Source organism: Muscardinus avellanarius (genome assembly GCF_963383645.1).
Source record: "Muscardinus avellanarius genome assembly, chromosome: 3".
Lineage (NCBI taxonomy): Eukaryota > Metazoa > Chordata > Mammalia > Rodentia > Gliridae > Muscardinus > Muscardinus avellanarius.
In genome coordinates this window covers 25,201,918-25,215,836 of record NC_137788.1, presented here as the reverse complement: position 1 = coordinate 25,215,836, position 13,919 = coordinate 25,201,918, and the positions used below count along the sequence as shown (strand labels likewise).

At 41.1% G+C, this 13,919-nt stretch overlaps 1 protein-coding gene across 2 annotated transcripts in view; it reads right to left on the bottom strand.

Moving 5' to 3' along the window:
• ZCCHC17 (zinc finger CCHC-type containing 17) overlaps nt 1-11,301 on the bottom strand; it is a gene marked incomplete at both ends in the record, with an annotated part of 51,941 nt that extends 40,640 nt beyond the window's left edge. The window contains 2 exons of one of the 2 annotated variants that reach the window (XM_080693104.1): nt 1,744-1,801; nt 11,236-11,301. In XM_080693104.1, coding sequence (XP_080549230.1) covers nt 1,744-1,801; nt 11,236-11,301 — 124 coding nt within the window. Of the gene's footprint in view, nt 1-1,743; nt 1,802-11,235 lie in introns of those variants that run through there. The other variant, XM_080693105.1, reaches the window with a different exon arrangement.
• Between the last annotated feature and the right edge of the window lie 2,618 nt (nt 11,302-13,919).

Genomic DNA, 13,919 nt, shown 5'->3' with positions numbered 1-13,919 from the left:
AACTATTTTGTTAGCTGGGCAAAGCAGCACACAACTATATCCCAGCTACTCCGGAGGCAGAAGCAGGAAGACTGAAAATTCAAAGCCAGCCTGGGCAAGGTATTCAGACTGGTACTTGGAATTGCCCTCAAACCTGCAATCCTCCTGTCTCAGACTCCTAAGTACTGGGATTACAGGTATGCTGCCACTGAATCCAGCTTTTTGAGTGTGTGTATGTGGTACTAGGAATTGAATCCAAGGTCTCAAGGATGCTAGGCAAATGATATACAACTGAACTATATACTCCTTTCTTTCTTTCCTTTCTTTCTTTCTTTCTTTCTGTCTTTCTGTCTTTCTGTCTTTCTGTCTTTCTTTTTTTATAAGACAGGGTCTCGATGAATTGCCCAGGTTTCAAACAGGATTTCACTAAATTGCTGAAGGTCTTGCTAAATTGCTGAGATTGGCCTCAAACCTACAATACTCCTGTCTCAGCCTCTCAAGCACTGGGATTACAGGTATGTGCCACCATGCCCAGTTTTAATAAATCTTTAATTTATTGAAATAAGAATCTACTAACAGAAAAAGTAGAAAGCTCACTGGGCTAGGAATTAGAAGGCTTTGGTTCTTGTCTTAGGCATGTCATTACTTAGCTAAATCACTATAGGCAGACCTCCAGATCTATAGAACTCATCTTCTTTTCTTTTTTGCAGTACTGGCAAATTTCTAGAGTAGATATGGCTCAAAAAAAATAAATACAATTAATTATACTGTAGTCTTTTTTCCAAGTCAGATGGAACCATTTTTCTGAATTAAGACATGTTAGAGCCGGGTGTGGTGATACACGCTTGTAATCCCACCATTTGGGAGGCCAAGACCAGAGGATGGCAGTTCCAGACAGCCTCAGCTACTTAGTGAGGCCCTCTGCAACTTAGTGAGACTTTGTTTCAAAATAAAGAATAAAAAATAGGGCAAGGTGTGTAGCTCGGAGGTCAAATGACCCTGGGTTTCACACCCAGACCTGCCCCCCCCCAAAAAAAAATGTTAAAGCTGGGCCTGAGCTGGGCATGGTGGCGCGCGCTTGTAACCCCAGCATTTGGGAGGCTGAGACCGGATCGCAGTTTGCGGATAGCCTCCGCTACTTAGTGAGGTCCTTTGCAACTCAGTGAGACCTTGTTTCAAAATAAAGAATAAAAAATTGGGCAGGGGGTGCAGCTTAGAGATCAAATGCCTCTGGGTTCCATTGCCAGACCTGAAAAAAAAAAAAAAAAAGCTGAGCATGGTGGTGCATGCTTTAATTCTAGCACTTGGGAAGCTGAGACAGGAGAACCAGAAGTTCCTGGCCAGCCTCAGCTACTTAGTGAGGCCCTCCACAACTCAGTGAGATCCTGTTCTAAAATAAGAGGATAAAATAGGGCTAGGGGTATAGTGTACCTCAAAGGTAAATGTTCCTGGGTTCAATTCCCAGAACCACAAGAAAAAAAAAAAAGAGCTGCTAAATAGGTTGGGGTGTACCTCAATGGCAGAGAATATACTAATATACTTAGTGTACAAATAGCCCTGCATTCAATCCCAACACATACACACACACACAAAAGGACATGCTAAAAATGAACTGTCACCACTTATCTGTATTCATATACTTACACTAACAAAAGAAACAAACAATACACACTCTGAAATATGTAGAACCTATAATTAGGATGTGATGGAGTTATAGTAGAGAGACTGAAATAAAAGGGCTGATTGCAAGTTACAGGCTCCTACCTTGCTTCCGGCAGCCTGGGATTTTGATAAAGGCTCCATAGTCTGTCACCATAGCAACCTATAAAGATAAAAAAATTTAATGTTACACAAATAGGAATCTTTCATCCAGAGCATTAAACCTAGTCTCCTCTGAATTTCTACTTGCTACTGACTTGCCTCTGCTACAAAACTGTCTAAATGGTATTTTGTCAAAAAATATTTTCTTTTGAAATTTAGGCTGAAAGGTATATGTGTAACTGTCATATATACAGGAACCCATGGTGAGACTAGAGTCACATGGTATAATGGTAACTGAGGGACACCCAAATCCCCCACCTACTGAAAATACCAAAGGAATCTTATGAATAAAGGGACAGGAATCAGGTAATAAAGTGACACTTATTTTCTGTGGTAGGGGATGGAACCCATGGGCATTCTACCTCCGAGCTACACCACTAGCCCTATTTTTATATTTTATATTTTATTTAATTTTTATTTTTATTTTTGGTGGTACTGGGGGTGGAACCCTGGGGCTTTCTACCTCCCGACTATACTCCCAGACCTATTTTTATATTTTATTTGGAAACAGGGTCTCACTAAGTTGCTGATAGCCTCACTAAGTAGCTGAGGCTGGCTTCGAAACTGTGTGATCCTCCTGTCTCAGCCTCCCAAGCATGGGGATTATAAGTGTGCGCCACCATGCCCGGCTTTATTTTTTATTTTGAAACAGGGTCTCACTGAGTTGCAAAGGGCATAACTAAGTAGTAGCTGAGGAGGTCCTCAAACCGCAATCCTCCTGTCTCAGCTTCCTAAATACTTGGATTACAAGTGTGTACCACCTCACCCAGCTCTAAAGTGACACTTTTAATTAGATGAGACTGAGGCTTCCAATCTCAATACAGATAACTTTAATAACTTGGGACAGATCATAAAAAGCATACTCCCCCCCCCTTTTTTTTGCAGTACTGAGGAGGAACCCAGGGCATTCTACCTCCAAGCTACACCCCCAGCCCTATTTTTTATGCTTTATTTTGAAACAGGGTCTCACTAAGTAGTAGCTGAGGAAGCTGGGCGTAGTGGCACATGCTTATAACTCAGTATTTGGGAGTCAGAGACAGGAGGATCATGGTTTGCAGACAGCCTCAGCTACCTAGTGAAGTCTTTGCAACTCAGTGATACCCTGTTTCAAAATAAATAATAAAAAATGGGGTGGGGAGAATAGCTTGGAGGTAGAATGCCCCTGGGTTCCAACCCCAATATTGCAAAAAAAAAAAAAAAAAGTAGTAGCTGAGAATGTCCTCAAACTGTGATCCTCCTGTCTCAACCTCCCAAATGTTGGGATTAACATATGCCACCACACTAGGTTCAGAACATCCCTTTCTTTAAAACTTCAAACCAGACCACTATACTTCCGATCCAAATCTGAGCCTTGGGTTTTATCAAGATTGAGAAAAGCTGGGTGTGATGGCACACACTTGTAATCCCAGCGTTTGGGAGGCTGAGACAGGAGGATCACGGTTCACCAAGAGCCTCAGCTATTTAGTGAGGCCCTTTGTAACTCAGTAAGACCCCGTTTCAAAATAAAGAATAAAAAATAGGGCTCGAGATATAGCTCCGAGGTAGAATGCCCCTGGGTTCCATTCCCAGGACTAAAAAATAAATAAATAAATAAAAAAGATAAGGAGTCAATATACAGACATCTGACTGAAACTGAAAAGATATAACCAGAGATAAAAAGAATTGTCCCCCAGTGTTCTGTAGAGCTGACCTAACACGAAGTCAAGGTTTCATGCAATACATGTTAGTGATGAGAAGCCCAGAATCCCTGCAGAAACATTATCCCAAGATCTTTTTCCTTTTCCTCATTCTTATAGTTGCCCCTCCCCTTTGGACTGGGATCAATACTGCCTAAATTCATTACTTGTAAAATATTCAATGTTTTGTTCTTTCCAATGTCTTTAGTTAGTTATTGGGTCTTGAGCAATCACTGTTTTAGCCTCAGTGATAACGAACCATAATGAACATGAAGGGACCAAATAAGATAACTCCGCCAGGCATGGTGGCGCACGCTTATAATCCCCGCGCTTGAGAGGCGGAGACAGGAGGATCCTGCAGGTTCGAAGAGACCCTGTTTCCAAATAAAAATATAAAAAAATAGGTCTGGGAGTGTAGCGCAGAGGTAGAAGGGCTTCCAGGAACCCCAGTGCCACCAAAAATAAAATAAAATAAAATAACTCCTGCTGCACTATTCATAACATATACTGAATATGTGCAAAATACTATTCAAGACCCTCACAACACTGAATGAAGTTGGCACTACTATTTGCATCCAACAGATGACAAAGGTGCCAAGCATACTGGTGCACAACCATAATCCCAGTACTTGGAGACGGAGACAGGAGAATACAGGTTCAAGGTTAGCCTCAGCAATTTGGAGAGATCCTGATTCCAAATAAAAAATAAAAGGGCTGGGGGTATGGCTTGTAGGTAGAACACCCCTGAGTTCAATCCCTAATAAAACAACAACCAAAAATCAATAGATGACAAAATGATGCACAGAAAGGTTAAGTAGTATATCCAACATACAAGGCTAGTAAGTAGCAGAGCTGGGATTTTGAACCCATAGAATTTTAACTATTCTAGAGCTCTTTTCAGGTTCCTTTATTCGAATGACCAAAAACAATGTGACATTTGCTATTCTATCTATAGCTGGCAACAACTTCAAGAAGTATATATGAAGCCAGGGCCTGGTGGCGCACACTTGCAATCCCAGTACATAGTTCACGGCCAGCCTCAGCTACTTAGTGAGGCCCTCTGCAATTTAGCAAGACCCTGTTTCAAAATAAAGAATAAAAGATAGGGCTAGGGGGTATAGCTTGGAGAAAGAATAGCCCTGGGTCCAATCCCCAGCACTGCATAAAGAAAAGAAAAACATATGTTAGGTTCCTATGTTGCTGAAGAGGCAGAATAGTATAGGTATAGAAAGAACACAGGCTTTGGAGTGAAAGATGTAGTTTTTAATTTCAGCTCTGCCATTTCTTACTTGCGGGATATTGAACACAACTTGCCTCTCGGGCCAAGTTCCCATTTGCTCCCACTTTGCTGCTGCAGGTAAATGATGTACATAAAATGTCTGGCACTGGTATTTGGCACACTGTGCATTCAATAAAGTGTAGCTTTTTTTTTTTTTTTTTCAGTACTGGGGATTGAACCCAGGGGCATTCTACCTCGGAGCTACATCTCCAGGCCTATTTTATTTTTATTATTTGGAAACAGGGTCTCATTAGGTTGATGAGGGTCTCAATACTTGCTGAAGCTGTCCTAAAATCTGCAACCCTCCTGTCTCAGCCTACCAAGTATTGGGATTATAGATGTGTGCCACCACACCTGGCTTCATTTCCCATTTCTTTTTTGCAGTACTGGGGATGGAACCCAGGGGTACTGTATCTTCGAATTACACCCCCAGCCTTATTATTATTATTATTATTATTATTATTATTATTATTTCTTCTTCTTCTTCTTCTTCTTCTTCTTCTTCTTCTTCTTCTTCTTCTTCTTCTTCTTTCTCCTCCTCCTCCTCCTCTTCCTCCTCCTCCCCCTCCTCTTCCTCTTCCTCCTCCTCCTTTTTATCTTTGGCAGATCTGGGGATGAAACCCAGGTGCAATCAACCTCTAAGCTATACCCCCTGCCCTTTTGTTATTCTTTATTTTGAAACAAGGTCTAAACTGCAGAGGGCCTAAGTAGCTGAGGCTGTCTGCGAACCATGATCCTCTGATCTCAGACTCCTGAATGCTGGGATTACAAGTGTGCGCCACCATGCCTGGCTTGTCCCCCCCCCCTTTTCTTTTTGCTGGTACTGGGGGTAGAACCCAGGGGCTTTCTATCTCTGGGCTATACTCCCAGACCTATTTTATATTTTATTTGGAAACAGGGTCTCACTAAGCTGCTGAGAGCCTAAGTAGCTCAGGCTGGCTTCGAACCTGTGAGATCCCCCTGTCTCAGCCTCCCAAGCGCAGGGATTACAAGCGTGTGCCATCAAGCCCAGCTTCATTTCCCCTTTTGTAATGGGGGTATTGGGACAGAGCACCTGAACTACCTCTCCAAGACGCAGCATGAAGAGTGGGTTTGTGAGTCAAAAGTTCTAAACTCCTCTTTGAGACTAATGGAGAAGCTGTGCCAAAGTAAGGACGAGACAAAGAAACAGTACAATCACACAGATACTCAAATCAAGGCAAGGCAGAGTCATCGGAAGGACTTCAGAGACCTGGTCCATTTCTGTCATTTTTTTTTTTTCATTTCTGTCATTTTTCAAATAAGGAATAAAGATCAGAGACAAAAAGTACTTACCAAGTTCACATACAATTTGTCGATGCAAAAAGGACTCTCCAGATAAAGAAAATATGTCTTTCCATTTTTGTTATATTTTATTTTTTTAGCCTTTTAGTTACCAAAGGTACTTTGACTGATTTTTTGCTCCAAAATTCTAGAAAAAAGTCTCCTATTGTGTAACATTATTTAGGAGCATAATTATCTAAGACATTTAACAGGAGCATCTGGAAGTTAGTGCTCAAAACACCTTGCTGCTATAAATTAAGACAATCTCACTTTTAAATCCTGAAGCTCCAGTGTCACATTATGGTCTTTAGAGGTAATAACAGACCTTAATTTGGCCTCTCCCAAAAGGACAAGTTAATGTGCTCCAGAATAAATGCACTCAACTCTTCAGTTAGGAAAAGGCATTCTTCCCTACTTCCAGCACCAGGTGTTCCCATCACTGTGTCTCCTAGGGCGCAGTCAGAGTGGAAATTAACAGGATGGCACCTGCTGCAGATGATCACACAGTCTGCCTTGTGTCCCAAGAATAATTACTCAAATGACCCGGGAGAACAAATTCAGTAATTATCTCAACTGAATTTAAGCCCTAGGTAAAATGAATTTCCCATCTTTAGATTAGAGGTGGCAGTGGCCTTGAAATTCATTCTCCCAATAATGTAAATCATGAGTTTGAGGTTCAGAGACACAAGATTCTTGTCTAAAGTCACAAAGTTAAAAAGTAGCACAACCACTAGGATAGAATAGAACATTTTTGACTTCTAGTCCAATGCTATTTCCACTTTACCAGCCCAAGCTCCCCTCAGCATTTCTTTCACTATGGCAAAAATGAGCCAAATCCCAGCCAGGCGTGGGGGCGCACGCTTGTAATCCCAGCATATGGGAGGCTAAGACAGGAGGATCGCGGTTCGATGACAGCCTCTGCTACTTAGTGAGGCCCTCTGCAACTCAGTGAGACCCTGTTTCAAAATAAAGAATAAAAAATAGTGCAGGGGGTATAGGTTCCATACCCAGAACTGCAAAAAAAAAAAAAAAAAAAAAAAGAGGAGTTAATTAGCCGGGTGTGATGGTACACACCTGTAATCCCAGGACTTGAAAAGCTGAGATAGGAGGACTGTAGGTTTGAAGCCAGCCTCAGCAAGCACTAAGACTCTCATCAACCTACAGAAACTCAGTTTAACAACAACAAAAAAAGGGGGAAAAGGGTGTAGCAGAGGTAGAATGCCCCTGGTTTCAGTCCCCAGTACCTCCTCCCACAAATTAATTAATTATTTAATTAAAAGAGTTAATTAAATTAGGTGTGGTGGCACACATCTATAATCCCAATACTTGGTAGGCTGAGACAGGATAGCAGATTGGAAGCCAGTCTCAGTAATTTAATGAGACTCTTAGCAACTTGGTGAGACCCAATTTCAAATAAAAATTAAAAAGAACTGGAGGTAGCCAGGCTTACGATACATTCCTTTAATTCCCATGCTTGCAATAAGACAGGAGGATGGTAGGTTTGAGGACAGCCTAAGCATGTAGTGAGACTCTCATGAACCTAGCAAGGTTTCAAAATAAAACAGGAATGAGGTATAGCTCAGAGGCTGAATGTCCCCAGGTTCAATCCCAAGAACAAAAAATAAATAAAAATAAATTTTAAAGTAAGTGGTCAGCCAGGCATGATAGCACATGCTTGTAATCCCTGCATCGTGAGGCTGAAACAGGAGGATCACAGTTCACAGACAGCCTCAGCTACTTAGTGAGGTCCTTTGCAACTCAATGAGACCCTGTTTCAAAATAAATTAAAAAATGGGCTAGGGGTGTTGCTCAGAGGTAGAACCCCCTGGGTTCTATCCCCAGTACCACACACACACACACACACAAAAAAAAAAAAAAAAAAAAAAAGCAACTGGTCTTCCTTTTAAGTATTAGGCATTCATTAAATGGACATTAAATGAATAATTCTGAAAATAAGTTTCTTCTTTCCAATTTATCATAAAATTCCAAGTCATTTCTAAAGCATACTTTTTCAAAATGTGCTCCTCAAAGAGAACTATAAACAAAACCATAAAGTCCTCTCTGGACATTTCCCAGACCATTCTTCTTGATAGAAATATGTAATACCTATACTAATTCAAGCCCTGCCTCATATAAGAAAAAGCTGCAGGTCAGGAGCCACTTTAGGAGAAATCTGAGCCATCTCTAAGGGGCAGAGCCCTCTTTCCTTTCTTTTGTTCAGTGCCTAAAAAATGAGAACTTTGTGATGAGAAGAGTCTATTTTACTTCCCATGCTGTCCCTTCCTTTTTTGAGCTCTGGAACACTACTGACCTTTGGGGTACCATGGGCCATAAAGTAAAGCACAGAGACTGTAAAGAGCAGAGTCGCTCACTATTCGTTAGAATGTTATCATCCTTTTTAGCTTTGCTGTTACATTACCAGTTAGGATCAACTTAACAGAAGTGAAGAGCAATGATTATAAGTGATGGACAGTAATAAAGTCTCTCCTCCAGGACCTCATATTAGCAGGAGATGAAACTTGTCTTTCATAAAACAAGTATAAATGCCAGAAGAATATCGTTAAGACACTTCAGACTCAAAAGACACCAAAAAATACTTGGGGGCTTAATTTTCATTTCAAGAGGAAGGAGATAACACTATTAAATCCCTATTTCTATCATTTTGTAGAAGATAGCTTATTTAGCCATCACAGCTATCTTGTGGAAGTAGTTATCTCCATCTGACAAACAAGAAAACTGAGGCTCAGAAGGATCAAATGACACTCTGGAGGATCACAAATTAGAAAACAAAGGAGCTGAAACTAGAACAAGTTCTGCCTGCCTTCCAAACCTTTGCCCTCTAAAAAAATGCAATTTCTTTTCCCTCAAAGGTTGATCAGAGTTCTCAAAAACATATTAAGTATCTACTATTTTCTACCCACTTACTTGAAATTAAGATATACAACACGACATATATGTGCCCTTGCGGAGTTTAATGTCTTGTGAGGAAGACAGACATTAAACAAGTACATGATGAAGTATGGGCAGGACTTATTTGTTTATGATAGGTAAAAGATCACTGAGGAGATATTAGGGCTGAGCCTTAAAGATGAAAAAAGAGCTAGGCATGGTGGTGCATACCTGTAATCCCAGTACTTGGAGGCCGAGACAGGAGGATCACAAGCTCTAGGACAGCCTCAGCAGGTAGCAACTCTCAGCAACCTACCAAGATTGTTTAAAAAAAAAAAATTAAAATGGGCTGAGAGTGTAGCTTAAATTAGACTGGCCCTGAGCTCAATCTGCAGTGCCACACACACACACACAAAAAAAAAAAAAAGTTGGAAGAAAAGTGAGTAGATAGAAAAAAGTTCTGAACTGGGTGTGGTGATGCACCCTTATAATTCCAGTAGTTGGGAAGCCGAGACTGGAGTGAGACCTTGTTTCAAAACAAAAATAAAATAGGGCTGGGGGTGTAGCTCAGAGGTAGAATGCCCCTGGGTTCAATCACCAGTATCACAAAAAATGAAGGAAGAAAGGAAGGAAGGAAGGAAGGAGAGGTGCTATAGGTAAGTTTTAACTTTGGTCCTCAACTGGCTTCGAATCTGTGCGATGCTCATGTCTCAGCCTCCCCAGCGCAGGGATTACAAGCATGTGCCACCATGCCTGGCCTCTACTGGCATCTTAATCTCAGACTGCTTAGTCTCCAGAACTGTGAAAAATGAATATTTTTTTTATAAACTCCCAGTCCTAGGTACTTTGTTATAGCAGCAGTCTCAGTACTTGAGAGGCTGAGAAAAGGAGGATTACAGGTTCAAAGCCAGCCTCAGCAATTTAGCAAGGCTCTCAGCAACTTAGCAAGATGCTGTTTCCAAATAAAAAATAAAATAAGGGGCTGGGGTGCCACTCAGAGTTTAATCCTCAGCACCACAAAAGAAAAAAAATTGAAAGATAATGTCCAGATTTATATTATGGATACCTAAATATAGAATGGTTTCTTTCATTTGCTAAAATGAAAGACTATAAGAGAAACAGATTTGGTGAAAAAGTTAAAAGTTCAGTTTAAAATGTAAGTTAGAGATTCTATATGGTATCCAAATGAAAATGTCAAGAATACAGCAGAAGTCTATGGCTTAGAAGTAAATGTGATAGCCAGATGCCTCAGTGGCCCTTCCCACTTAAGCCCAAAGCTCCCGTGAGCCTCCAGCACACACACCCATCAAGTCCAGCTGCTTTTCACCATCAGTCTATTGTTACGTGTATGTGTGGTATTTGGGGATTGAACCCAGAGGCATTCTATCGCTAAGTTCTACTCCCAGACCTATTTTATTATTTATTTTATTTTATTTTTTGCAGTGCTGAGGATGGAACCCATGGACATTCTACCTCCGAGCTACACCCCCAGCCCTAATTTTTATTCTTTTTTTTTTGTTGTTGTTGTTGTTGGTGGTGGTGGTGTGTGTGTGTGTGTGTGTGTGTGTGTGTGTGTGTGTGTGGTACTGGGGTTTCTGGAAACCCTTCTACCTCTGGGCTACACTCCCAGACCTATTTTTATACTTTTTTTTATTTGGAAACAGGGTCTCTTAAGCCAGCGCAGCTGGCTTCGAACCTGTGAGATTCTCCTATCTCCACCTCCCAAACGCGGAGATTACAAGCGTGTGCCACCACGCCCGGCTTTTTTATTCTTCATTTTGAAACAGGGTCTCACTGAGTTGCAAAGGGCCTCACTAAGTAATAGCTGAGGCTGGCCACAAACCACCATCCATCTGTTTCAGCCTCCCAAATGCTGGGATTACAAGAATTTTGTTTTATTTATTTATTTTTATTTATTTGGGGGGGGGGTACTGGGAATGGAACCCAGGAGCATTCTACCTCTGAGCTAGACCTCCAGCTCTATTTTTTATTCTTTTTATTTTGAAACAGGTCTAAGTTGCAGAAGGCCTCACTAAGTAGCTGAGGCTGCCGGCAAACCAAGATCTTCCTGTCTCAGCCTCCTAAGTACTGGGATTACAAGTGTACACCACCACCCCGGTATCACTAAATTGCAGAAAGTCTCACTAAGTGCTGAACCTGGCCACAAACCTGTGATCCTTTTGTCTCAGGCTCCCAAGTACTGGGATTACAAGTGTGCACTACTACATCCAGCTCTCAATCTATCCTTCAAACACTATAAAGGGGAGGTTTTCAAAGCACAAAATATACCTCTCCTTGGAAAATAGTGTAGAGAGCAGGCAAGTTTTCCATGGTCTCAGGTCTTCCTGAATTCATCCTTAATTGTTCTATGGTTCCTCCATTTCTCTTCTGTTGAAGCTAATTCAAATGTCCTGTCACAAAGAAATAAGTAACAATTAGAAAGACAACTGCAATAAACAAGGAATTATGCAGACTGGCCAGCTTGTCCCATAAAATGATACCATTAGATTGAAAACAATGTGCTTTTATACAAATTTTTAGCTATTGTAATTGTGGAAGTTTTTGGACACTGTAATCTTATTCTTTCCTTCTCTCTCTCTCTCTTTCTTTCTCACTCTCTCTCATGTGTATATGTGTGTGTGCGTGCATGTGTGTCTTTGTGTATGCTAGGGACTAACACAGGGCCATTCTTCCTCCAGTTACACCTCCAGTTGTTGTTTTTTTTTTAACATTTAGCCATTTTTATTTCAAATCCATAAATACATTTGCTCAACCTACAACATAAGTATAAATATTTAATGCAGAAACAATATCTATGCTGATGGTTTTGCAACTCCTCCAAAAATCTCACCACTCTCTGGAGCCAACCTACTACGTTTATTTCATTAGATCAGACCATGTCCAATGCCTTTCCAAGTTCCTCAAACTTCTATGGGTATGTTGAAACTGGCATGGAGCCTGGAATCCCATCTTAGCTCCAGATGGGAATTACAAGCACATACACACCTGGCATTACATTACTAGCCAATTCTCAGGTTCCAAAGTTTTTACTACCAGATTAGCAAAATTCTGTTTATGTGGCTACTTTTTTCCCTTCAGTATGGTAGACTGAACACAAGACCTCACACACTAGACAAATAAATGCTCTACTGCTTAACTATCTCCAGTCATAAATGTCCGCTTTAAGAGACAAATTTACCCCCAACATATGAAAAGATGTTGGAAATCTCTTTACAGATCCCTAAATATCAGGTCAATGGCTATTAATTGCGGGCCTTCTTATGACCCTAAGTAAGATTCCGAATCAGAAGATGGAATTCTGCAAAACAAGGCATTCATTAACACGAGGCCTGACAAAGGATTACAAGTTTGAGAGCAGCTTCAGAAACTTTTCTGAGGCCCTGTATTAATTTGTCACATAGGACTTAAACCTTGAAAAAAATCTATAGAGATTTTTGTTTTCTGTATGGTTTATCTCCTCAGTCATGGTCCATAGGACTCTGAGAAGCTGTAGGAATATGCAGGCGCAGACACAAAGCCCAGCTTCATCTCCAACGTTGTGGAAAGGGACTGTACATCACAGGGCCAGGCCCTATGCTCCCCTACGCCACTAGGACAGAGCCCGGGGAGAGTGACCTCCTGGGGTATACACGTTGGTCAGTTGTTTTTATTTATTTATATTTATTATTATTACTTTATTTTTTTATTATTTTTTTTGGGTGGTACTGAAGGTGAAACCCAGAAGCTTTTTACCTCCAGGCTATACTCCCAGGCCTATTTTATATTTTTATTTGGAAACAGGGTCCTCACTAAGTTGCTGAGAGCCTCACTAAGTAGCTGAGGCTGGTTTTGAACCTGTGTGATCCTTCTGTCTCATCCTCCCAAGCGCGGGGATTACAAACGTGTGCCACCACGCCCAGCGGGGATTACAAGTGTGCGCCACCACGCCCAGCGGGGATTACAAGTGTGCGCCACCACGCCCAGCAGTTGTTTTTATTTTATAACAGGGTCTTGCTAAGTTGCTAAGGTTCTCACTAATTTGCTCAGGCAGGTCTTAAATCAGAGATCCTTCTGTCTCAGCCTCTCAGGTACAAGTTTGTGCCACCATCCCCAACTCTTATTTCTTTTCAAATTGTTATTTTATAAGACATCAGATTACTAGTTTTGTTTTTTGATTGTTCTATTTTTATTCTTTTGCCAGGGAAGACTTTTTGGAGAAAGGAATGTATGTGCCTAGATCTCAAAGAAATGAAATAATAATGAAAGTTAGCCAGGTGTGGCAGCTCAGGCCTGTAATACCAGTACTTAGGAGGATGAGACAGGAGGCTCACAGGTTAGAGGACAGCCTCAGCAACCTAGTGAGACCCTGTTTCAAAATAAAAAAATAAAGTAGGGCTGGGGATATAGCTCAGAGGTAAAATACCCCTAAGTTCAATCCCTAGCACACAAGAAGGGAAAAAGAAGTGCTAATATTTATCACATAGTTACTACATCTGAACATTTACTAAGCAGTTTTTTTTTTCCATTTTTCTCATCACTGTGTCCAAAATATCTGAGAACAACAACTTAGAGGAGAAAAGGTTTAGTTGGGCTCACAGTTTCAGAGATTCAGTTCATAGTTGCCAGTCTCCAAGGACGAAAATACAGCAGCAAAGTATAAAGAAAGGATATAGCTCTCACACCATAGCAGCTTGCAGCAGAAAGTGTGAGAGGAGGAATCAGGGACATACATAGTCCTGAAGGCCACAGTCCCACTGACCCAACTCCTCTAGCCATGCCCCAACTCTGACCCTTCCTGCACTGGGGACCATGCTTTCAACATATCATCTTTTGGGGACATTCTGAATCCAAATCATAATAGCAATAGACATGTAATAGTTCACTTAATCCTCAACTCTCAAGATGTAGTTAGGTTCTATCATTATTAGTACAATATCATATTATACTGATGAGAAAACCAAGGCTTCCAGAAG